This window comes from Limanda limanda, chromosome 5 (genome assembly GCF_963576545.1).
Source record: "Limanda limanda chromosome 5, fLimLim1.1, whole genome shotgun sequence".
Taxonomy (NCBI): Eukaryota; Metazoa; Chordata; class Actinopteri; order Pleuronectiformes; family Pleuronectidae; genus Limanda; species Limanda limanda.
In genome coordinates, this window is record NC_083640.1 from 10,970,073 (window position 1) to 10,994,391 (window position 24,319).

The window sequence follows — 24,319 nt, forward strand, 5'->3', positions numbered from 1 at the left end:
CGCTCCAGCACATAATTCTGTTCCTGGCATTCATTCCTGATTGTAGCCATTTTGTAGCGGAGGATTTTATTCTTTGTTCGTGCCGTGTTTCAGGAGACCAGAATACGTGCGTCGGAGAAAGACCCCCACAGTAAAGTTCAGAATATCTGCATCAGCAACCAGTATGGAGGCGAGGAGGTCACGCACACTCTGACCACCGACAGCCGTGAGGACACACACCGGTGGATGGAGGCCTTCTGGCAACATTTCTACGATATGAGTAAGTAGATGCATACAGCTGCTCACATATGTCACAGAAGCTGCTTAAAAGACCAAAATCTCAAGGGCATTAAATATATTTTTTTTATAGACTTTGTTTAAAGATGGACGACTTGAATACTCCCAAAAGTAAAGCTGAAAGCTGTGTCCCAATTCAGGTCCGGCCCCCGAAGGGTGCGGTCTTTGTGGACCGCGTAGATTACTAAAGCCAAACTGAAATGAGACGGCCTCATCTACGAGGCTTTTCGTGATTGGCTTTACTATCTCGTCAAATCCTTACTGCTGTGGTGCAGCAACCGAGCTGAGGTTTGACCATACAAGAAAGTTGTAATGCCCCAACATGTGTACCATTATCTGCTTGGTTGACAATCATGGACGTCTCATCACATACCGATATCATTACTTCTTCAAAATTGGATTTGTCACAGATTAAAGGACGCATTGGAAATGGCCCTCCAAATGGAACAGCCTAGTTGCAGTGACATAATCAGTTTTTCAAAGGCAACCCTGAACTGAGACACAGATAAAGCAGCTTGATCAGCACCTGGTGGCTGGCTGCAGTCGAGGTCATAACTAAAAAATTTTTCCGAAAATGGTTTTCTGTCATTTTATGTAGTTTGGTTTCAATTACTTTTTTTGATGCCATAAAATAGGGTGAAATGGCATGACTTGCAGCTGAGACTGAATCGCAATGCTTGAAAGTGTATAGTGTTGGGACCTCACTACCGCAGCTCGATCCCCTGAGACCTACTGCACAGACTCTATAACTCGAAGACTTTAGCTTAATTGCTGGGCAGTGGGAGAAAGCAGAGACACGTCGTCCATCTTAACACGTCTATTGTTTATTCTCTCTATTGCTCGGATTGTTGAAGATTAATGCTGTTCTCCGTCACACAGGCCAGTGGAAGCAGTGCTGTGATGACTTAATGAAAATTGAACAGCCATCACCAAGGAAGCCAGCTCCTGTCACACCAAAACAGGGCTCTCTTTACCACGAAATGGGTAAGACCTCCACCTTCCTGATTAAGAAAACACTTTGGTCACTTTAGAGGACAAGTTAGAGGGAAGACAGGGAAAGAAAGCACTGTGCCTGCACTGCATGTGACTGTGTGTAGCTTTAATACCTCAAGTCCATGTGCATGAGAGATGCTCTCACAATAAAATACTTTCCTCTCCGATATCTGGAACTCACACTCTGCTTTACTTCTCTGTTCTGTAGATAGAAGGGGTCTTATCTCTGACACTGACTTACTTTCTGTCTTCTGTTTCTCTTTTTCTCTCTGTTCTTTTCATATTTCCTCGTGTGTCCTGAATCCATCACTCATTGGCTTTGTGTTCCTTTGTCCTTCCTTTATTACTTCATATGTCCTCATACATTATTCACGATCAACTCCACATTTCCCACCAAATTTCCCCATTTATTTTTAATGGGTGAATTACATTTAACCTTGAATGAATCCTTATCCTGCCTCAACATTCATTTCCTCAATAAACACACATCAATCTCTGTCGTGAACATCAAAACACACAAACCCAACTCCACCTGTTGCACACCTCCTTTCCTCTCCACCCCTTCTCTCTCACCTGCCTCTTGGTTTTCCTAACTCGCCCGCCGCTGGCAGCCCCTCTTGCCACACCCTCCTGTGAGGGTCTCCTGCTGCAGGATAACGCTGTGTCTGCTGAGATTCGTGCTCTGCTCTCATCTTATTACAACGACAGGTGAAGTAACAGGAGTAGGGCTCTGTACAAATGAGTCTGTGGTAGATGCTGCACTCTGCAGAGGCTGGATTGCATTAACATCTGGATGGAGCTTTGCAATTCAGGATTAATGTCATATTCTGCATCAGGTTCAACTTGATGATGGTTTGCAAATTCAACAAAACATTACAAGATGGGATGTTTTTGTTCCATCATCATTAATTCAACAACACTGAGACACATCTAGATAGGAAGTCCTAACTTATTTTCTCTATTAAAATGAGCGGGAGCAGAATGTAGAAAATATAATTTGTAAGTGTCTTTTTTGTTTGCACTATTTGTGCAAGTGTGCAATGCATGACTAATAAAAATGCACATTTAAGAAACTAAGCAATCATTTTAATTTGTCAGATTAAAAACCTTTGGAATAGAAGTCACAGGCCGACAGTACAGCAGTGTAATGATGAGCTTTGCTGCATCTCTCCTGCAGTTATTGAGTCATCCGATGACCCCAGCAGCACTGTGTCCGACATCCTGGCTCGGAGACTGCAGGAGCTGGAGCTCCGCAGCCAGCTGGGCACCTCTCACACCTGGATGTCTCTGTTTGAGGAGAACAACCCGAAAAGCGCTGGTCGCCCACGTCCCTGTACTTCTCGCCTGTCTGGCCACAGTCCCTGCTCCCCTCACCGTCTGCCCCGGAGCCCGATGAGCCCCCACCGCTGCCCCCAGCTGGGCCTGCTGTCCTCAGACGTGAGTTTGACCTCCGACAGCGACAGCCACTGCAGCACCAGTCCCTGCTCCCAACACCACGGCTGGCCCGAGCCCTCTTCAAACTTCTCTCTCATGTCATCCTCCCCCTCCCGTCTGAGGCCGCGCACTCTGTCCCTGGATGCCAAGCTCAGCACCCTGCGAGGGAGGGGATTCGGAGGAGGAGGAGGGACCTTCCATTGCCCCTGCCAGCCTGCTCCTTCCTCCCTGCTCGCCGCTATACCCATCTCCGCGCGTTCACCTCTGTCCCAGCGCAGCACGCAGACCACGCTCTCCTGCTCCAGCTCCACCTCCAGCAACAGCTCCACCAACAGCGAGAGCAGCCACAGCCCTGAGTCATCTGAGGGAGCCCCCTTCTCCAGGCCCTCCCCGGCTCGACGCAGCCTCAGGAACCTCAGGGCCAGACTTGATCCTCGCAACTGGCTCCAAAGTCAGGTGTGAACCTGGCAGACATTAAATGTTGACCTGAAGGCAATCGTGCTCATTACATCACGGTTACAACAGGCTTAACACGTGAACCAACCTCAGGCTATCTGCTAGGCCCAATGCACAGCCCTGAGCAGGATAAGCTGCCTCAAGCCTGCCTCCTGGTGGACGATAGATCATTGAGGACCCTCCTGGGGCAAACTGGAATGTCTCCTCACACAAAAGACAATCACTTCAGGCGTCTCTTCGTCTTTACAGGGTTGCCAATGTTTTGAAGAGGATCTGACACTAAATGGGAGGTACTCTGCTAGCTTTGAGAAATCATGGATTTGCTAGTGATCAGTATTCAAGACTTGCTCTGATTATCAGGCCACACTTGGCGCCTGCTCTCTAGAACTGGATAAGGTTGGTTTTGTCCTCAGCCGTCCCGGCCACTCAAACATTGTTTCAAGGTCATCTCCATAAATGCACTAGCAGCGTTTTGACTGGATGATTCTTATCTGTGTTTTATAAATAAAGGTTTGCGGTGTCAATGCTATGAAAGCCAGCGAGCATGTGGCGAGATGAACATAATAATCAGTCCAGAGTGTGGAGGAGAAGGGTTGGTGTTTGTTGCCTGTACTGTGATATCTACGTCAGTGTCATTTTCTAATCAGTCACACAGCAGATGATATTTGTGGCTCTCCTGAAATTACTATGCACCGTTTTTGTTTTTATTTTTGTTGCATGAGGATTACACTAAACAGTTAAAATGTTAAAACTACTTGAGATCATTTTCAACAATGATTCTGGTGAAAGCTCAACTTAATGCAAGTGCTCATACTAACTGTACTGGTTATAACTGTGATCTCTTCAGGGTAAAAATCTGTGCTCTGCTTTTTTCCTTTTTTCAAACATGTATCTGCACACTGTTGACAGGATGAAATCAAAAAGCCATGCGTACATAGAACAAAAACCCTCCAATTAATTGAAATTAACCAAAGCTTAAGTAGAATTGACAACCCCAAGACATACCTCTAGTTTTGCTACAATGCCTCACAACAGCATTGTCGTATTTTATTGAATCTTGACTCCTACTAATGAAAACTCCAATAAAATGTGAAACTTTCAGTTTGTTATTATGCTACACAGAAAGAAACTTGGAAACTATTTTGCATGGCTGAATTTAAGAAAATGTTCAATGACAGTAAATTATGACACTAGGACGGCTAGAGCACATACCTCCGCCAAGTTCCACAGTCCCCTTAAATCCAATCTATCCGCACCGAATTACACACACCCATAGATATTATTAAAATATCTGTTAAGATCCATGGTACTCCCTGTCAAAAAGTCAAAATGTCAAAAAATGCCCTCTCAATTTGGAAGAAAATTTAAAAAAAACATCCTTGATGCACCACATTGCACAGATTTGCGCCAGAATGTAATGGGTGCTCCCTCGGCCCGTTCCACGTCCTTCCACCAAGTTTCAATTCAGTAATATTTGCATAACCCTGCTTACAGACAGACCAACAGCAATGCAACCTTAACATCCTTGGCGGAGGTGACAAAGTCAAGCTTTAGGTTATTATACAGTGGTAAGAGCAAACCTCAAATGGTTTTAACTGCCACAAGTGTTTTAAATATGCAAGTTGTTCACATTGTTACATTAAATTAACTCACAGCAGTTTCTTCTAATCAGGAGAAAATATCCGCATCATGTCGGGGAGTCTCAGTCAGTGCAGTAAAGCCTCTCCCTCTTCTCTCTCTGTCGTTTGCTGTGGACTTACTTTGGTAACAGTTTCCCTCTCGGGGCTCAGAACTCTCTAAACCATTTTTACTAAGATTTTAAAAAGAAACATGCCTGTCAAATGCTTGGAAAGCAGCGTTTGTTACTGTAAATTAATTTTATAAGTTAACAAATAAACCTCTCTTTTGTCTTTTTGTTATATTATTGATTTTTGTTATAAATGCAGCTATATATTGATACCTGATTATCTTGTTGTTAATGGATGATGTGCAGATCTTTTAACTGTTACAAATATAGATAACATTGAATGTTATATCCTTGCAAGAGTTGTTTTCCCTTGGTAGCAGACTCCGTGTTCTGCATGTACGCTGTTGGAGAAGGTGAACAGAAATTGAGAAATGTGGAAATCTCATCTGAAATAATATAACATTAATTATAATAAATGTTTTATCGACTCAAAAATTGCCTTGTGTGTATTCTATTTGTCTTGTCCATGATCTGCTGTCAATATTTACATCACGATTTTGATACATGTAAAATTGCCAGAAGTTAAACTTAAAAGTTAATGGTCCAAATTAATAATTCATTACCTCCACCTCAGAGGTCCTTTCACCTCTTTCCTTATGTGGCTAGATTCGTTGGGATTTGTTTGGTTTGTTAAATTCTGAGCAACATTAGACAAAACCTATTATACTGGTTTCCATGAAATGTGGTAGAAGAAATGTGGTAGGGGGGGTCAAGGAAGAACCCATTAAATAGATCAATTCTAGTCTGTTTGTCAGCAGGATAACATGACATTTTGTGGTGGAGTAGAGGATGATCAAAGAAAGAAGCTGTACGATTCCAAAGCAGATCCACATAAACAGTCATAAACAGGTTATTTCTTTTTTTTGTACTTATTTCAACATGACAAGCTAAGCCGTTAGCCTTGGCTGGGGTAGGTGCTGTCCTGCGGCCCTTCTTGTTCCTTACTGTGAATCTTACACTTTCAAGGATATATGTAGACTAGACACATATAACTCAATCTGCACATAAATCTAGGAATCGTCTGTCTTCCATATCACAGTGAACACATTTTCCTGCAGGGTGAGATATTTCCATCAGATCAGAGATATACTTGTAATACTCTGCACCTGGAGCATACTATGCATCATATTCTGTCCATTTCTATTCTGCCTCTCTTCCTTCCTACAGTAAGAAATCCCACAGGAGCTCACCTCTTCTGTGAACAAGATAAAGTTCCATATTGAAACTGCAGCAGTCTGTGTTGTGGAGGCATGAAGACAAGCAGGTAGAACAGAGGCTTTATTGTCAATGTTTCAATGGCAAAGCCGCAGTTCATGGATAATACAAAGCACTCAAAACATAGGAGGTAGTCGATGCTGAGCCTTCACTGAGCATTAGAGTATGCATAGAGAAACACTTTGGCCATATTGACTGTTTCAAATGTCTCAGCTGCAAACTCAAATCTCCCTGCTTTCTGTTTGCAGTGCAGAGTTCTATCAGTGTTGTGCTATTGTAACTAAGCATTTGCTTAGAGTATAAAAAAAAATCATACATCTAATCATATTCAGACCAACATATACATAATCATCAATATATAACACAATCACACAAATAGATACTTTATATTATATGCTAAATATAATGCTTGATTATTGACTTATGTAACCCAATGGGGGCATTTTACTCAAAGTTTGGCAATTACATGAATTCTGTTGGATTACATAAGCAAATGAATGTCAAAAGTTACAGACAAATGAGGGGTGCCTCCCCCTCCCCACCTCACTCTAGCATATTTACACACGTTTCTGTTTGTGCATTTAAACGCTTGGTCCAGCTCCGCGATCATCCCCTCTACATTAACAGGCACTCCGTGGGTTGCACGCCCGCAGCGCCACCCCGGCCAGGGTTCTCCAGGCGAACGTGGAGAACTTCGCTGGGCAGGTTCCGGCTCGGCTGATATACGAGGTTGCAAGCCGGTGGAGCCGCTTTGCTCCGAAGGTGTTGTAGTGTCCGGGGAGGACTTGGTCAACCTGGTTAATGAAATTTCCAGTTCTCAGACAAATGGTGAACAGAACAAGAACTCATGTGATGTGAAAAAGTCTTTCTCTAGGTTAACAGTGACCTTTAATTATGAGTGCTTGGTACATAAGGATGATGTACATACAGCTAAAAAACGAATGATAGCAAATGTTTAGATTTATAAGGTTATTATTTGAACATATTTTTCTGTACAACATACATTTTCCAGAAAAGCACAGTTGTTGGTAAACTGTCAGACATCTTTATTGCAAAAGATGGTGCACTAAAGTCACCTTAGCACATAAAATGTATAAAGATGGTCAACAGCATAATTTCAGGACCATAAAACTTGTGAATCTCAATTAATGACCCAAGACAGTGGAGCTGTGTGTGTGTGTGTGTATTGTGTATTGTGTGTGTGTGTTTCAGTGTTACCTGTTCGCTGTCCACCAGTCCCACCAAACGCTCACAGCTACTGATGTAATCACTAACGCGGCTGTAGGGCAGCCAGTCAATCATGGCGCCGTCGTACACCACGTCTCCGCTGAAGAGCAACTTGTTGTCTCGGTCGTGGAGGCAGATGCTCCCCCGAGAGTGACCGGGCATGTGGAGCACCGTCAGCTGCCGGTCGCCCAGGTTGATGACATCACCTACAGACAGGAGAGGGGGAGAGTCTGGATCATGTCTTCACATTTATTCACACATACCAAAATCACATGCATATCATTCATGGATTAAAATCCTTATGTTCTTCATTATTTATCTGAATCAAACCAGGGTTACATGTGCATTTGTGTTTTCATCCTCATCATGTACAGCATCTTGGACATTCAGTATATAACACTGTATTGGTCCAGACCGGATGAAAGCCATAGAGAAGCCAACGACTTATTTTAACTGCACTGCAGCAGTGGCTCTGACACAGCAGAACAAGTTGGTGTATAGAGCGGCGGTGCAGGCATTACACTGTGTAAGAATATAAAAAAGCTAAAAGGTAAAGTTTCAATACAAATGTTGAGAAAAACACATCCGATAGCACATGCAGCATCCTTTATGCTGCCTGAAATTAATACAAAAATCTTTATCTTCAGGAGATTGATTATGTATTTGCTAATAACATGGTGTGTGTGATGGGTAAAACAGTGCTGTGAGGATGTTGATATTCTAGTCTATGGGATGTTTCCCATTAGTGCGTGGCCAGTTTTTGCATTCTTTTCTTCTTCCTCTCTTTGATGTAACAGAATCTGCACCCCGGCTTAAAATAGAACTGCTCTGCAAGGAAAAATAACAAAGGCATAAAAAAGCTGCCAAAAAAATCGGAGTCGCACCTTGTCTCACATTCAATGAATAGAAATGTACTTAGGATGCTCAACTCTTAACAGATTACCTCTCTGCACTTTTACATTCTATTGTAATAAAACATTTAAACCTTAATAAGTAGCACCTATATTCACCGGAAATCTGATCAAATATACCCAATAATAGCCTACACCATCTGTCCACCTTTACCTCTATATTTGTGTGTGTGTGTGTGTGTGTGTGTGTGTGTGTGTGTGTGTGTGTGTGTGTGTGTGTGTGTGTGTGTGTGTGTGTGTGTGTGTGTTAGTCATGTCTGGTCGTCTGCCAAATGTATTGTGCAGTAAGAGCCTCCTGTGGGGATGGAGAGGATTCCGAGTGGAACAGAATGTGCATGCTGTGCAAACTACAGCAAGGCGCGGCCATTAACTCTTCTGTAATGCTCATCACCTGACTAATGCATTCAGATGTGTCCCTCGATCATCACATCCCCCCCTCCACCCCTCCAACCCTGAGTCCCACCTGCAGAGGAGGCCTCCCCCCCCGCTGCACCTACCCTCCTGCAGGATGTGAGTGGGCTGCACCGGCTTCACTCGGTAGTGCCTCGCCCTCCATCCCGGGGACGGCGCCTCGGCGATCTCCCGGTCGCTGAGCCAGGTGACCGTCTCGAAGTTGTCGCCGTTCGCCAGGGCATCGACCTCGGCGCTGTGCACGCCCACCTGTTGGAACTGGTGCAGCCCGCCCGAGTGGTCGAAGTGGGCGTGGGTGGCGATGGCCAGCAGCGGGTTCTTCTTCTGCGGGTCCTTGCCGAGCAGCCCCATGGCGTCGATGTAGTCCGGCAGGCTCCTCAAGCCCAGCCCGGTGTCCACCACCACGTCCTGGTGCGAGCCGCGCAGCAGCCAGATGTTGGCCCGGTTCTCCGACTGGAAGAACCGCTCCTGGATCCAGAAGAGGCCGTCTCCCAGCGCCTTGTGAGCGTACCAGTCGGTGGCAGCCATCCCAGCTCCTGCAGCTGGTGGCGGGCGGGCAGCCGGGGAGATGAACCTGCTCACAGCCGGGATTAGCCTCCTGAGCTAACGGTGCTATGTTGTCATTCAGCCCGATGTGATGGTGTCCGCCGCCACGCCCTTGTGTGAGGAGAGCGATGCGATTGGGCGAACTGGCGTGAGACGTCATGGTAAACCGCGCTGCTATTGGGCGTAAAAGTCACCACGCCTCTCTGTCGTCACGCACGGGGCGGGGCCTTTTAAAGCCACACTTCCACACCACGCTGAGTGGGCAGAATGTGTCCACCACGCCGGTGTTAGCAAACAGCTCCTCAGCAGCTCCTCTGCAGATCCTCGGCAGATCCAGCCTGAAACACAGGGATCTGACGAGTCGGGTCAGGTGCAGAACAACAGACACCACCCAGCAACTCACTCTCACACGTACAGTGAAAGCATGGAAGGCTCGCCAGAGGCTAAAAGCCGCTGAGTGGATCTGAAAGCACATGGACTTTTTGTAGGAGCTCCCATCTCATCTAGTGCAGTTTGTCACTAAACGCTTCCCCTAGTGAGTATCCACATCTGCCTGTAAGTCCGAGGGGAGACGGGCGCCGCTGCTGCTGGGTTTTTAACGTTGTTGTGGTCCGTGTACGGGGACCACGTGGTCGGAGCAGACGCTGACGTTGACATGTGGACTCTGTGTCCCGCAGGTGCCACGCAGACATGGCAGGCAGGGGCCGAGGAGTCGCTGCCTTCTCCTTCAACCTCGAGGCCCTGGGCATCGGCAGGGGCAGCATGCCAGAGGCCAGGGTGGGGCCCAAGCCACTGTTTCCAGTAAGTACTCTAGTCTCTCTCTCTCTCTCTCTCACACTCTATCAATCTCTCTTCTGTCTCTCTCCACACACACTCTTGTACTTTTGTCAGAGTGAGGACACAGTGATTGTCATGTTCAATTCCCCATGCACTAACCTTAACCATCACAGCTAAATCCCTAACCCTTAAACCAAGTCTTACCCCCACTCCATAAGGTCCAAGCTCCAAATGGCCCTCACAAAGATATCTGTAGTTCACACACACACACACACACACACACACACACACACACACACACACACACACACACACACACACACACACAATCAATACACACATGTGCAGACACACTCAGTTTTTCCCAGCTATCCTTAAAGTGATCATTCACTCATTATCTACTCACCACACATGGAGGGGTGGGGGAAGTGTTGGGGTCAACAAAACACTTTAGGAGTCGCGGGGTAAACAGTGTTGCAGCTAAACCAGTTACAATTGAAGTAATCAGGACCCCTTATTCAGACGTAAAAAAAAAAAAATCAAAGAAAGAGATAACATACGGCTCCTGTGGTGTCATCCAAGTGTCTGCAAGCCCAGACATCCATACTGGACTTGAAACTGCATCATTTGCACCAAGTTTTAAGCCTAAATATCCTCTGATATCCTCCCTGGAGCAGCGTTCACGTTCTCACGCACTTACCGGAAAACTGGTGTCAATGACAAAACTTGGTGTAGCTGACGTTTTTTCAGGTTGGATATTAGACATTGGGGCTTGCGAACACTTAGATGACACCACACGAGCAGTATGGAGACATAGCTGCAACACTGTCTACCCCCCGAGACTCATTAAGTGTTGTTTGGACCCAAACACTTGACCCATCCCTCCATCGGCATAGTGGTGAGTAAATAATGAAGGCATTTTCATTTTTCGGTGAACTATCCCTTTAACGCCAATTCACATCTTGCCCTTAACCAACCTAACAAGTATACACAAAGAGACCCCACTGAGACATATTACATTGCAGTATGTTGAATTCACCCTCAAAGTGTTAAACTGCACAACCTTTAGAGAGAGTTGAGTTCCAACTTAACCTTATCAGTATTTGTTAAGATCATGAAGACGAGTGAACTTTGCTCATTCTTTTTAACAAGATGTGAAACATTTGAAATATGTGTATTTTTATAATTATAGATGGGTTAATAGAATATGTCATGGTGTCATGTCATGGTCAACTTAACATGGTTTGGTTTAACATGGGCCCCTATTGACTCCTCCTCTTTATTCTAAGTGCATTGTGTAAGTATCCTCCTGCATCACACTGCCCTTTAAGGACATTGCACTGCATGATTGATTCTATTTTGCGCACAAGCCCAGAGAACAACCATGACATTGTGATTTGATGCATTACTTAACAACTTCTTTTCAATCTGATAACCACAGACTACAGGAAATGCCCAGGGATGTTGAGGCCCCTGAGGGTCCAATTTGCTCAGTTTCAACTTTGTTAAGGTTGAAGGACCTCAATAGGCAATGTGTCCTTACGCCTAATTGAGAATTTATCTCAAGCTCCCCTGACAACTGGCTCCCCAATTTCAATTTCTGTATTTGTTTATTTATTCTATATTTTTAAGCAGTTATTTCTAAATTACTAAAAGCCTGTGCACCATTACTTGTCAGACTGGTTTGTATTTGAACTGTCACTTTATCCTTGCACTCAGTTTGGGTTTAGCATCAGTTTGGTTCAATTTTGAGTCCCACTGGAAATCATTTTTATTTTTAACATAAGTTGAAATTGTCGTAATATGAGTTCAAACTGAAATGTAATCTGTTGAAGGAAAAAAACCTTTTCAAAATTACTTCCTTATCTTCTCCATGGTGTTTATCAAGGGTTTATAGATGAAAAATAATGAATTTCTGTTCATGTCCCCTCCACCATCCATTCTCATCTAGAACACAGACTTTAAACCAGTGCCGCTGAAAGTTGGCGAAGATGAGGACTACATGTTGGCCCTGAAACAGGAGATGAGGGGAACCATGCAGCGGCTGCCGCACAACATCAAGCCTCTGTGCAATAAAGCAGGTGAGGAGGAGAGGAGTGCATTAGAAACCTGACATCTGATAGAAACGCCACGGCTAGTCCATCGGCTGCCGTGAGCAGAGATAATGCAGCACTTAGGAAGTGAGACGTTTAATTTAGGGTCATATCTGGGAAAGGGAAGAGAAAGATATTGAGTTATAGCTGCTGTCTGATCTGGATGCTTGGATATGATTTCTATGGTCTGCCTTTACGAGTCTGTCAGAGTCCCCCTGGTTAACAGTGAGGTAAATATGTCCACGTGTAGTAGATTTAGTTTGTTCTCTTCTTTTTTCCTATTTATTGATAAAATACTTTGACAAGAAGCTAAACTGATTAACAAACAAAAGTGAGAGAAGGTGGACACAATTGGCATCGATACAGATAGAAATAACACGAAGCCGTTATAATGCTGAATGTAATATTCAGATTGTGCAGGACTCAGGATTATATCACATTAAGTAGGGCCTGTGCAGGGAAGGTGTGTCTGTGTGAGTTTAGCATTGTGATAGTGGCAATTAATATATGATGTAACAATACGATAATATAATATACTATAATTATCATCACTATATACATTACCATATAATATGATCTTACAGTGAATATAAAATTTATAATGTCACTGATATACGCATATTATCAATATATTAATAAAATGTGAAAATTATATATTAGCATTGTCATCGTCATTGTGACCATAATGGTGAATAATGCACCTTTTTATAGCAAGGGGTGCGGTTAAACCAGGCCAACGGAGAGGTGGGTAGGCACGACCCCCCCACCAGATGCTTTATTTCGATGCTTTGTGTTGGTAAAACAGCGCTAAATCTAATTTCAATTCCTGGCAACTTGCTAGATTATATCTATGGCAACAGCGACGTGTGATTCTATATATAGTCAAAACATATCATACGTGATTTAACTAGCACCCAGTGGGGGATGTCCACATTTGTGGTCCTTCTAATCTGCCGAGTGTGATGTGAGAGTGAACTGGGACTTGTTAAAGTGTATTGAGACAGAACTTGCTCTTTATTTACTTGAAACAGAAGTGGAGCGATACACGGAGCGATACCTGAAGAAGAGCAAGGTGGTGGATGAAGAATGGATTCCAGGTACTTGCATTAAACCAGTGTAATGCGACGAGATCAAACTAAGAAAAAAAAAGGACAATTAAGCAAAGCCTCTTCTTTATATTTTAGACTGGAACCTTTTTCCCAAAGAACTGATGCCCCAGAAGAAAAAACCCCGGGCTAAAGCAGGTATTTATTAAAGCCAAATATGTAATGATATTTTAAACAATCCTAAAAAGCAATTTTTCAATCCTGTGAGAATATGATTAAAGACAAAATGCTTAACTCCAACAGTTGCGAAGAAAACAACGAAGGTGTCAAGCAAAGACTCAGCGGACATCATGACTAAATTAGATGTAAGCTTCTCATCTTTTTAATCTGTGTTCAACTATTTCACATTATGCACACTGTTGATTCAATAGAGATTTATCATGTATTTGTGAAAGCGTCATGTCAGTGCAGTGCATGAGCTCAGGATTTTTATGTCCTTATGAGCCGGCATGTTTTACACAAATAATTTAATCCCGTCCACCTTTCAGGAACTGGCAAAGAAAGACGACGGGAACGCAGAAAAATCTGACGAAGAGAATGAGAAGGATAAGGAGAAGAAGAAGAATGAAGATGAAGAGGAAGAAATTGAGGCGGAAGAATACGATGAAGAGGATGTTGAAGAGGTTAGATTACAAATTATAACCCGAAATCGCTGCCGTGATTTTTGAAGTAAATTGAATGTGGTCGATGTTTAAGTCTAATTTCCTTTTGTCTCTCTCTAGGAAAACGACTATATAGATAACTATTTTGACAACGGTGAAGATTTTGCTGCAGCCAGTGACGACAATATGGATACTGAAGCGACATACTGAGACAACACAACAAGACCTTGCAAACCAAGCAAGTGTTCAACTGTTGGAGCAAATGATCACTGTGATTATTCCTATTGGTTACATAATGTAGATAAGTTGAAATTGCTATTCAGCCGAGTGATCGTTTAGTTTGCAGTAGTTTTTTTTTGCGTGTGTGTGCGTGTGAGTTTTGAGAAGCAATGTTTCCTTAATGACTTCTGTAAATGAGAAATGCCAAACTATGTGCATACTGGCAATAATTTATTCAAAATAGATTTATTTATTATCCAGCCTGTAGCACTCTTCCACAGGCTGAAAGGCACATACTGTCAACAACACAAACTGCTTTGTCATAAAATATGAACACAGTGATGAAATAAAAGGGCTATATAACAAAGTCTGAAATTACATAATTACAAGTATGAGTCATTGTGGGAATACTGTGCATTTTCCCATTTTCTTCAACATGCTCTTATCAGTTTTTAATAAATGTTTCAACAAAACCCAGTTCTCTCCGGGGAACTCCCAGTACTGATACTGATAGGGAAATAAATTAATTCTGTATTGAGCGTAAAGGCAACATTCATACTTTCATGGAAACAAATACAGTTGGACCAATCTGAGTAATTTTGTGGATTTGGAGTTAAATTAAATCCACAGAATTGATCCTCATAAGGTTTGGTCACTGATTCATCACTGTGGAAACGGTTGAGGACTTTTCTGTCTTTGTGTGGAGTTTCCTGAAAATGCAGCAGCCCAGATGACAAAAACATCACAGGTTCTCCTGGCTTTGCTGATGACACAAACTCTGAGACTTAACATCGGTTCCAAAAAAATCAACCTTTTGTAACATTTGTCTGTCAAAAGCGACACATCTGGCAGAGACAGCTGGATCTGTTTTCAGCCCAAAGGTGTTGCTTGTTAAAAAGCATAAAACTGTGGACCAACACAGGGAAATTTTGTGGCCTTTACCCTTATTTCTGGTCTCTCAACCATATAAAAGACTGTCTTAGTCAGTCAGATTGCATTGATGTAGTTAGTCTATAAAAACTTTTAAAGATGCGAGCATCGACCCACTTTATAAGGTCTCTTAGCGAGCAACACATTTATATATAAAATTATTATCCCTTGCTATGTTTTCTCATGGCCTCCTTGTCCACCGTCTCCTGCTTTGTCCACATCCAGTTCTGAGGGATCTCCTTTAACCATATTTCCAGCCAAATGTCCAGGCCCAGCTCCTGCATTGTTGTTTTCTCCAACAGGAGGGTCCAAATTATTGCCATGGAGATTTCCATGTGGCATGCTGCCATTGGCTTGTTCAGGGACGCCATGATGGCTGACATCAGATTTCACAAGAACCTCATAATACAGCAGATAAAACACAGGTGTGATGATACCAACAACCAGCATGATGACCACTGCCATCCACCATCTCATGCCCCAGTCTGCTCCATAATAAGGGTCCTTTCTCGGTGCTGGTTTATACTCTCCGTCTGCTAGCAGTGGCTGCTGCTGTTGCAGTGTTAAGGAGGAGACCACCTCATTCAGGCTGCTCCGAGACGGGCCTGTGGATTTCACCAGCCGCTCAATGTCCTTGTCCTTCTCCAGGAGGAATCCTTCCACGCTGTCGGTAGAAGAAGAAGAGTCTGTGCAGGACTCGAGAGGGAGAAAGGTAACGGGTGAGATCTGAGGCAGGCGCCCGTCTCCTGAGGGCGAGGCCGATTTGACAGGCCCGGTGCTGTGAGTCTCTGTGAGGACGCTGAAGCGCCTCACAGGAATCTTAACGGAACGCAACGCAAAGAAGTCCTGCTCTGTCAAGAGATTATTGGCACGCTTAATGTCAGCCACCTGGAGAACACAAAGAAGAAGGACGCACTTAGTTTAGTTTACACACTCAAAGTTATTTAATAATTATGCAAATTAATATTATGTCATCTGACCCAACCAGTTTTTAATGTTTTAGGTAAACATGTGGCAACATATCGTCAACCATCTACGGTCTTAGGGAAATAACTCAACATGTAGGTGTGCAAATAAAGCAGGAAAATTCATTGTTTTTAACATGCAAAAGAAGAAAGAAAAGCTTTTGACGATAGGAGCAGTGTTGATATATTGTAAACTAGAACACGTGATTTCTGCAGTGGAATTTATAGGTTACATCCTGGCACCTGTATGCTGTTCTCAAGCGTCATCGCTCGTCTAAATGTTTCAGACATTTTCCTGTTGTCAAACCCAACTTGCCTAAAATTTTCCGGAGTTCATGTCTGAGATCTGTTTTATATAGAGCGTCAACAGGAAAATAATGGTCTCATTCCGAGTGGAAATGAAATGAACATCTGAATTCTCCCAACAGGAGTGAGCACAGAAATGCAAACACACACACTCATCTACGATCCAGACGTACCGAGCAATGATACTGCAGGGCGATGCTGTTCAGGGTGTCCCCCTCCTGGATGTCTTTGCTCAGGTAGATAATGTCGTCCATCCTCTCTCTGGAGGTGCTCTTCCGTAGCCTCTCTCTGCCGCGAGGCCGCAGCTCGTAGATCTCGCTGTCCTCCTCCGACAGGTCGTTCTCCGAGCCGTTGTTTCCAAAGAGATAGGCATGACCGCCGTTGGCAGGCTGCACCATGGTGGCTGACTGGAATGCATAGTGCTGACTTCTACTGGACATTTTGTTTCACTGTAATGGGAGGAGCAAAGATAAACATGAGAACCTTGTACTGTATGTTCTGCATTGATAACAGCAAGGTACACTCTTCCCAGAAAAACTGACAGATAAAAGCTGTTTGGTGGTCTACTACAGGGAGATGGAACACGTGGTTATTAAAGCAAAAGGCTAGTGGTGTGGTGTGCACCAGCAAACCTGATTTACTGCAACTGGACAGGGGTTTTGTCTAATCTTTTGCTGTACCTGTGACTCAAGATAAGTGGTTGTACTCACCAGTTTTAACAGGTGTAAGGGACATATTCTAGTAGACATCTACATCAGGAATCTGACACTATAATGATATAAAGAGACTGTTTTGGAAGCTGCCACCATGCAGCAGCAAACCTGCATGTCCTTCTCTGTGACCTGTAATCGACACCTAAAGCCAGCAGCTAAGTCTACTTACAGTAATTATACGTTTCATCCCTGGGAGCGCTATCAGTCCTCAGAGAAGTCAATGTCCTCTGTTTACGATGCCTATTAGCAATCCGGGGAAACCATTAGCTATCGTCTCATCAGATAACGTTACATGTGTGTTCTCCAGCACAGTCGCCGGGAGCTGAGCACGTTTCACTCCGGGTGACGAGTCTGACCCTGACGCCAGATTCCTTGGCAAACGTAAGATAGCCAAGTTAGCATGTAGCTATCCAGGGTGTTAGCCACAAGCACACAGCCACTCTTCTGTATCAGGTATTAACTAACTGAGCTCGTATAGACTGAGCGCTGGAGTGGCTACACCCCATGTTAGGTCTGTTTTAAAAGGGGCAATTAGCTTTTAAAAAAGCAAACTCCTGCTACACCCCAGGCTCTCTGCTCTCAGCACACACAGGAGTCCAGTCGTAATCGACCGGCTTTAAAAACGCGTTTCCCTAAGCTAACAAATCAAAGTTGTATAAAGAGAGTTCGGTCTTGTGCTAATAAAAGTGTAATAAACTCTAAACAACTCGGCTCACTTAGCAAACTGAGGGCTGGGTCCGAACCAGCTAAGCCGGAGCTAACTAGCGTCCAACTGTTGTAGCTGCTGACGTTCGCACAGTTCAGTCCTAACAGATCATATGTTACTATTATCAAGTCCTTAGTCGTTACCTGGAAGAAGTGAGCGCCGATCAATCAGTTGTGCTGAGTGAAATCCATCCCGCTTCTCCCAGAGGGTTAGCTCCAGCCTCAGCTTGGTCTGTTACCTGCCTGCTAGCTGCTGCTAGCTGCTGCTGAAGCTGCTGACGCCACGTCAACACAATACCGACGTGATGACGTTACCACCAGTGACCCTGCTGCGAACCCCTCGCCGTCCGACACAAGGTGGCGCTATAGCTCCAGTTAATAGCTGGTAAAGGCCATATGTTTTTAAGCCCGAGCACTGACAGGCACTGACAGTGAGGCTGTATTGATATTGTTATTTTTTGGGCAAATGAATTGGCTTTTTGAGGGCTTTAACATAATCAAATTCTTACCAAAACTTAAAATTTAATTTTCATTTATTTTCTGTTATTCTTTTGTTTTTTTAATTTAATTAAATTATTTTTTCATATCCTGCGCAGAAGTGGACTGCGCACCTCATGCGCAGAAGATGACTATTTAATTTGATTTGATTTGATTTGATTTAATTTAATTTAATTTAATATAATTTAATTTAATTTATTTTTTTTGGGCCCCAGCATGGCACTGACAGACAGTGAGGCCCTATTGAAATTGTAAGGATTATTATTATTATATATTATAAATAATTCTTACCAACATGTAAGGGAACATGTTCACATTGACCGATCTTCACAAAAATCGATACACATGTGTATCATGACCAGACAAATAAAAAAGTCTATTGGTGTAATTTGAAAAACACAACAGGAAGCCTGCTTTTTTGCATTTAGTGGCCATTTTGGCCATATTCCACATTTTTTCTTTGAGGTACTTGTACCAGGGCTTATATCAGATCAACTTCAAATTGTAGCCCTTCTTAGGACCCTGAAATAGAAAAATCCTAGATTTGCAACTGATGGCTGGGAAAATCCTTGCTTTTTAGCGAGTTCATGTGTGGTTACTTTTCAATATTCTGTTTCAGTTTGTTCATATCTGAATGAGCAAGCTTAAGCTAAAAAAAAAAAAAAATTAATACAAATATTAGCTTGTCAGTATATAGAACAAAAAATTTTAATCATTTAATCATGGCATACTCTTTATTTTAAAATGTAGGTAAATAATTAATTTAAAGCGGATTCCAATTAAACAATGGTTTAGGAAAAAAAAAATAATACATGAACTATAGTTCCAATAAAAACACGTGCATGTGTGTCTATTATAAAGACGTGTGAGTTTCTAAGGTACAGAGCTGAACAAATATATTGCAAAGTGTATCGTTTGTGCTGTATCAGAGCTCCTTTATGCACCTGCTCGGCCCACGGGGTGGCGCTGTCCTCCGGCACACTGTGCAAACCCACATGAGCCAAATGGGATTAAAACATCTCGTCTCATTAGGCATCGACCCGGAGACGAGCTGGAGCCACGGAGGAGCTGCAAAGTAGGATCTGCTGGCTCAGGGAGTCCTGTGTGTACATGAGCGGCTCTCACATGGCTGCAAGAGCCCGGAGCTGCGAGCAGAGAAGAGACTGAGAGAGAGAGAGAGGAGGAAGAAGAGGAGGAGGAGGTCCTGAAGAGACCCGGGGAACCCGCTCCGTCTCTGTTGTTGCTCCCGGCTCCAGCGCGTCATCCCACCGGGAACACAACGCTGCCGGATGCAGGACGGACTCCAGTAGGTTTCCCCTTCTTTAAAAAACAGAAATATAAGAGAAAGCAGAGTTTGGCTGCTGCTGCAGAGGAAGAGGAGGAGGAGGAGGTGAAGACCCGCTCATCGATGTTGACCCCAGCGATAAGAACGAGCCTATAGCAGTTTATATTGGACAGAGAGGCCAAGCAAGGTGTCAGGTAAGCAACACTGATTTATTCCGTGTGTTTATTCTCTAACACGTGGTTGTCACTGGGCTCGGACCATCAGGTGTAAAACTTTGTTGTGTTGATGGGGGGGGATGTCTCCTTTACAGTGAGCCAGAGGAGCGCTGCGTGGATATTTGCAGTGGTCCCAGTCGGTTTAATGAAATGTGACTGCATTGGAAGCAGCGGTAGATTAATAGCGCCGAGGATAAAGGAAACAAACGAGCTGAGATGCAATTCATCAATAATGCCGGACAGCTCCAGCAGACGTATTGTATAACACTATAAAAAAACGATTAAAAGTGCTTGGCCACCGCTAATTTCTTTTTGCGCCATGCCAAAAAAAATCCCCCCCTTGGAGCAGCAGCTATATAATAAAATTGAAAAGCCTAAATATTGATTCAGCGCTATCGGTAAATGAATGGCCGGGCAGCCCATTGAGGAGGGAGACAAACGCTTCCATGGTTACATCCAGGATCTCCAGTGTGATTACTGCGCTTTGTGTGCGTTTTCTCCGTCTCTCCCTCTCCCACTGAAATACAACAACAATTCCGGAGAGGAGGGGGAGACCCGCCACACATGGTGAGCCGAAGGACCCCCCTCACATAAAGGGCTCCCTTCACTAATCTATAGGCTTACTCGGACCATAAGTAATCTTGGCACACTTGGAGTTGCGCACATGTGCTGATACTGTTAAATAAACGAGTGGTGCCCGCGGCCCCATTGTGCCGCCGGCTTCTTTGCGTATTTTACGCACATGCTCAAGGCTCCTTAATTCTCACTGTGTTGATGGGGTTGGTATTTTTTTTTTCTCCCCCTTCAGTCTCTCTGCATAATCGAATGTGTCCACCTTGACATGATGTCATCTCAGTGCGTCCTTCGCAAATCTCCTTTGTTGCCTCCTCTGTGGAGCCTGGGCAGAGTTAAATCCTTTTTCTCTCACATGGGGAGGAACAAGGGAGGGAGCTGCTTCTGTATCCATTCAGCACTCACACCTGCTCTGCCTCAGCGCCAGCCCTCACTGTTAACTGTCTCTGAAGTGTATTTATTCAATCAAATTAAGAATTACAGTCTACAAAACTCGCCATGAAACGTGCCATGATTTTATTTCCTTACAGCCTTTGATCCCAGTTTCAATCATCACACAACACACATGTCAAGGCCAGTCTGTTTTTTTTTTTTGTTTTTTTTTGTACATTTGGACCCTCACTTACTCAGAGCCCATGCAGGCTCTTTCTTTGTCAGTGTTTATGTCACTGCCTGGCAGGGGTCAGCCCCCCAGTCCCCTGTGTGAGGGTCTGAATGTGATTCACTGGGCGGAAACTGTTTTACTGCCTGCTTCTCTCCCTTTCTGTCTCACCCCCCTAATGGCTGCACAGTACAAAAGGGGACATAGTGCCATAAACAGAGCCTGCTCATTGATGAAAGGTGCTGAAGTGTTGCACAGCGCAGACGGGATGAGATGGATGTTCGCCTGCATGGGAGGAGAGGACGAGCATTCTGCGTGTGTGGGGATAGAAGGGGAATCAAGGTTGGCGGCACAGCTCCTCATGAACTTCAGCGGCCTGCAACAGGCTGTGCACCTCAGAGCGCTGCAGAGCTGTAGAGGAGGGAAGCATTTTTTATTGAACTGAAATACATCTTTGTACAGTTTGATAGCTACACTGATATTCATGATCATTTTTGTGATTTTCCACATCAGAAATATCTGCTATAAGTATTCTGAAACTCAAGGTAACACAAGATGTTATAGCTGTTCTCTCTTCAGTCAGTGTTCAGCATTTACATTTTTCATGACGTGCAAAGCAGCAGATCTTAACCTATTACACACCTCTTAGTAGTTATGGTCTGGTTTTTATTTCCACACCTTGAGAGGATGAAATGTTGTGCTTTCGTTCCCACCACTCTCTCGAATTACAATTTCTTTTAGAGGTACAATGCAGTAGAATGATTCATAACTATTTGGTGCAAGACAGATTTACACCTCAAACCTGCCTCTTCGGCACAACACTGGAAGCTTAACTCAATAAAGGACGTGTTTTTTTGCAGCAAGAGATCCATTTATCTGTGCACTGCTGATATGAGGAGGGTTTCCCCTAAATGCTTTTTGAATGCACTACAACATTTTTGGGGGGAGAAGCAGCACAGGACAAGCAGAACGTTTTGAATATGCACATGTGGTGCTGAGTTGTTTGGTGCCTTTTGGATTTAAGCAGTTTGTTAATGTACGTGCTCTCTGCTGAGCATGTCGACCAGATTAGATCCATCTTCTATTCAGAGATTTGCATTCTAAAAAATAATTCAGTGTTTTTTGTGTCATTCCTCGATTATGGGATATTTGGTCAATGTGGGAAGAAAAGGCGGCGCTGTGGGCAGACAGTCTGATTAAAGCTCTGAACTCCTCGAGGAGACACTGAAGAGACCAGGCACGTGGTGTAGAGTCAAATACAGAGAGAAACTACAAATGTAGGAAAATGACAAACAATATCACTCAAATATTATTTATTAAATCTCCCCAGTGTCAAATATTACTGCACCTATGCAAGTCTATATGCACATCAACCAGTTGTTTAACTATACTGAGACGATCGTGTCTGTAAACCCTGGTGACGATGATGTGAATCCACATATTCAAGTCATAAATAGGTGTCGTATCCTGTTCTCTAGTATAGTTCCAGTTTTTTTTCAGAAATCATTTGACAGTTCATGCTTACTCAGAGGAGACGGTGTCATGTTTTAGTAGTTGTTGTCCTTGGAGCAGAGGGACAGGAAAGTGGTTGGCCGTCGGTGGTGGCCAACAATCCTGAGGTCTCTTTAGTGGGCCTGACCAACCGCATATTGTTCCCGGTGAGAGGCTTTGAGTACGGGCGCTGCAGCGAGCCCTCGGCCACGACCTCGCTGTCAACTCTCATAATCGCACATTCTTACATACCCACTCGCTCATGTACACACACGCAGACACACACTTGTTGTTATATCTCACACTCTGTAGATGTAACGGGGAGCCCTCCTACATTTTCTCAGCAGCTCCACTGAAGTGTTAAACTTGAACTCTGACCTCTTGTGATGCTGGAAGAGTCGGTGACATCAGACAGGTCAGCCTGCAGAGACTGTCCTACCAGCAGTGGTGGAGGAAGTACTCATACACGTAAAAGATCAAATGAATACACAAAAATGTACTCAAGTATAAGTACAACATGAACTCTTCTACTTGCGTAAAACTATTTAGTACTTGCTTTTAAAATATATTTAAAGTAGTAAAGGTAAATGTTCCTGCAGAGTGTGGCCTTTCTCCAATGCTACAAGTTAACTGCAAAAATGTTGTGGGGTAGAAAGTACAGATATTTGCTGATATATTTAATGAGGTAAAAACAGGAAAAAGTACCCGAAATTAAATCTACTCAAGTAAAGGAAAGGTACATAAAAATTGTACTTGAGTACAGAAACTGAATTTATTTACTTTGTAACATCTCACCACTCCCGTTGAGCTGTACCAGTTTAAGTCCAGCCATTGTGAGCTATTGTCCAAAAAATTATATTGTACTATCAAAAATAATAGGACATTCATTTAATTTCTCGTATTTGTAGAAATAAAATTAGCTCTATTCATAATTAAATAAAGAAAATCAGTGCAGGACGCACACAGAGTAACGGAGTAACATCCTTTTCCTCGGATATCAAAACATAGAGAAAAATAGAAGAATGCTTAGGACGGCTGTTTCCTCTGGTTCGCATTAGCTTGGCTAGACTCTGTACAAATTAAATTAAGTTTTAAGGACTGTTTAAAGCATGTATTTCTTTTTTTTTTTTTCAAACATGGAACAGTTTATTATCCCCATTGCTCTAAAACCTGCCTAATTTGATAAGTCAACACACTGTTCACTGATCCTGTTCTGTAGAGGCACAGACCCCCACATGCAGGACCCTCTGTCTGGCCATAAATCCGCAGGAGTTTCAGCCGCCGTGTCTGGATGTTTTTGAGGGAGCCACGTGGAACACATCCCACGGCACCCGCGGCTTCCTGTCTTAATTTAGACAGGTTGAGGGGGTCACACTGCATGGAAGGACATCATGGCTATCTGTCTCCATACCGCTTCCTTCTTTGTCAGAAGCCCCTTTGCTTCTCAGTGGGGTCTAAACTTCTCTGTGGGTGGGGGTGGGAGAGAGACGGAGAAGTAGTGAGTGGGAGAGAGGAAAAAGTTTCAGGGTCTTTTTTAAACATAAACCTGGTGATGTAGCCCCCCCCCCTACCCTACTGTCCTGTCGTTTATTCTTTCTTTTCTTTCTTGTCTTTCTCTGTTTATCCCTCACTTCCCTCATTGTACAGTAGTCAGTCATGGCAGTGGAATCCCTTAAGTAGGTGCGGGCGGCTGATCCGAGCATGGCTGAGATGTGGCTGGGTGTGTTTATTGTTGTAGAAATAATGATGTATTCATCCACTCTCTGGACGCCTGTCATTATGGACCATGGCTTTGTGAGTAAAACATCTCAGGAGATTAGGATCACTTGATCGTAAATGGAAAACACTCCCTGTGTCTTTGTGTGAGGAACTGCAGGAGATCGAGAAGTCACCTCAGATAAGATTCCTCTGTGTGTGTAAAGCAGCGGCTGCCAACATGGTTATTCACAGGGTTCTAATAGTTGTGTTTTTTTCCAAATAAATTTACAAATTCTTCAATAAGTTTCGCTGCTTGCGAAATAGCA

At 43.7% G+C, this 24,319-nt stretch overlaps 4 protein-coding genes across 5 annotated transcripts in view; 2 read left to right on the top strand and 2 right to left on the bottom strand.

Annotated features, from left to right (window-relative positions):
* rtkna (rhotekin a) overlaps positions 1–5,326 on the top strand; it is a 44,044-nt gene extending 38,718 nt beyond the window's left edge. The window contains exons 9-11 of the mRNA XM_061071488.1: positions 94–259; positions 1,156–1,260; positions 2,447–5,326. Of these exons, the coding sequence (XP_060927471.1) occupies positions 94–259; positions 1,156–1,260; positions 2,447–3,165 (990 nt within the window). The 3' untranslated portion in view covers positions 3,166–5,326. The remainder of the gene's footprint in view (positions 1–93; positions 260–1,155; positions 1,261–2,446) is intronic.
* Positions 5,327–6,171: 845 nt separating this feature from the next.
* mblac2 (metallo-beta-lactamase domain containing 2) lies at positions 6,172–9,316 on the bottom strand. Its single transcript, XM_061071571.1, has 3 exons — positions 8,757–9,316; positions 7,340–7,554; positions 6,172–6,915 (listed from the first exon to the last, which is right to left on the bottom strand). Exons 1-3 carry the CDS (start codon positions 9,196–9,198, stop codon positions 6,742–6,744), a joined length of 831 nt encoding a protein of 276 aa, XP_060927554.1. The 5' UTR covers positions 9,199–9,316; the 3' UTR covers positions 6,172–6,741.
* polr3g (polymerase (RNA) III (DNA directed) polypeptide G) lies at positions 9,256–14,433 on the top strand. 2 transcript variants are annotated; one of them, XM_061071573.1, is made up of 8 exons: positions 9,256–9,771; positions 9,894–10,017; positions 11,945–12,074; positions 13,118–13,183; positions 13,271–13,330; positions 13,436–13,497; positions 13,681–13,815; positions 13,915–14,433. In XM_061071573.1, exons 2-8 carry the CDS (start codon positions 9,907–9,909, stop codon positions 14,002–14,004), a joined length of 654 nt encoding a protein of 217 aa, XP_060927556.1. In that variant the 5' UTR covers positions 9,256–9,771; positions 9,894–9,906; the 3' UTR covers positions 14,005–14,433. The 2 variants fall into 2 exon arrangements, with proteins under 2 accessions (XP_060927556.1, XP_060927555.1); XM_061071572.1 differs by having other exon boundaries at positions 9,256–9,751.
* Positions 14,232–17,909, bottom strand: lysmd3 (LysM, putative peptidoglycan-binding, domain containing 3). The gene is made up of 3 exons (XM_061071570.1): positions 17,777–17,909; positions 16,388–16,663; positions 14,232–15,831 (listed from the first exon to the last, which is right to left on the bottom strand). Exons 2-3 carry the CDS (start codon positions 16,652–16,654, stop codon positions 15,115–15,117), a joined length of 984 nt encoding a protein of 327 aa, XP_060927553.1. The 5' UTR covers positions 16,655–16,663; positions 17,777–17,909; the 3' UTR covers positions 14,232–15,114.
* Between the last annotated feature and the right edge of the window lie 6,410 nt (positions 17,910–24,319).

Coding starts and splice junctions, on each gene's coding strand:
- mblac2 (XM_061071571.1), bottom strand. CDS start 9,198: ATGGCTGCCACCGACTGGTACGCTCACAAGGCGCTGGGAGACGGCCTC. Junction 7,555..8,756: donor CACTCACATCCTGCAGGAGG/GTAGGTGCAGCG, acceptor TCCTGTCTGTAG/GTGATGTCATCAACCTGGGC. Junction 6,916..7,339: donor GACTGGTGGACAGCGAACAG/GTAACACTGAAA, acceptor TTCATTAACCAG/GTTGACCAAGTCCTCCCCGG.
- polr3g (XM_061071573.1), top strand. CDS start 9,907: ATGGCAGGCAGGGGCCGAGGAGTCGCTGCCTTCTCCTTCAACCTCGAG. Junction 10,018..11,944: donor GGCCCAAGCCACTGTTTCCA/GTAAGTACTCTA, acceptor ATTCTCATCTAG/AACACAGACTTTAAACCAGT. Junction 12,075..13,117: donor GCCTCTGTGCAATAAAGCAG/GTGAGGAGGAGA, acceptor TACTTGAAACAG/AAGTGGAGCGATACACGGAG.
- lysmd3 (XM_061071570.1), bottom strand. CDS start 16,654: ATGTCCAGTAGAAGTCAGCACTATGCATTCCAGTCAGCCACCATGGTG. Junction 15,832..16,387: donor CCCTGCAGTATCATTGCTCG/GTACGTCTGGAT, acceptor TGTGTTCTCCAG/GTGGCTGACATTAAGCGTGC.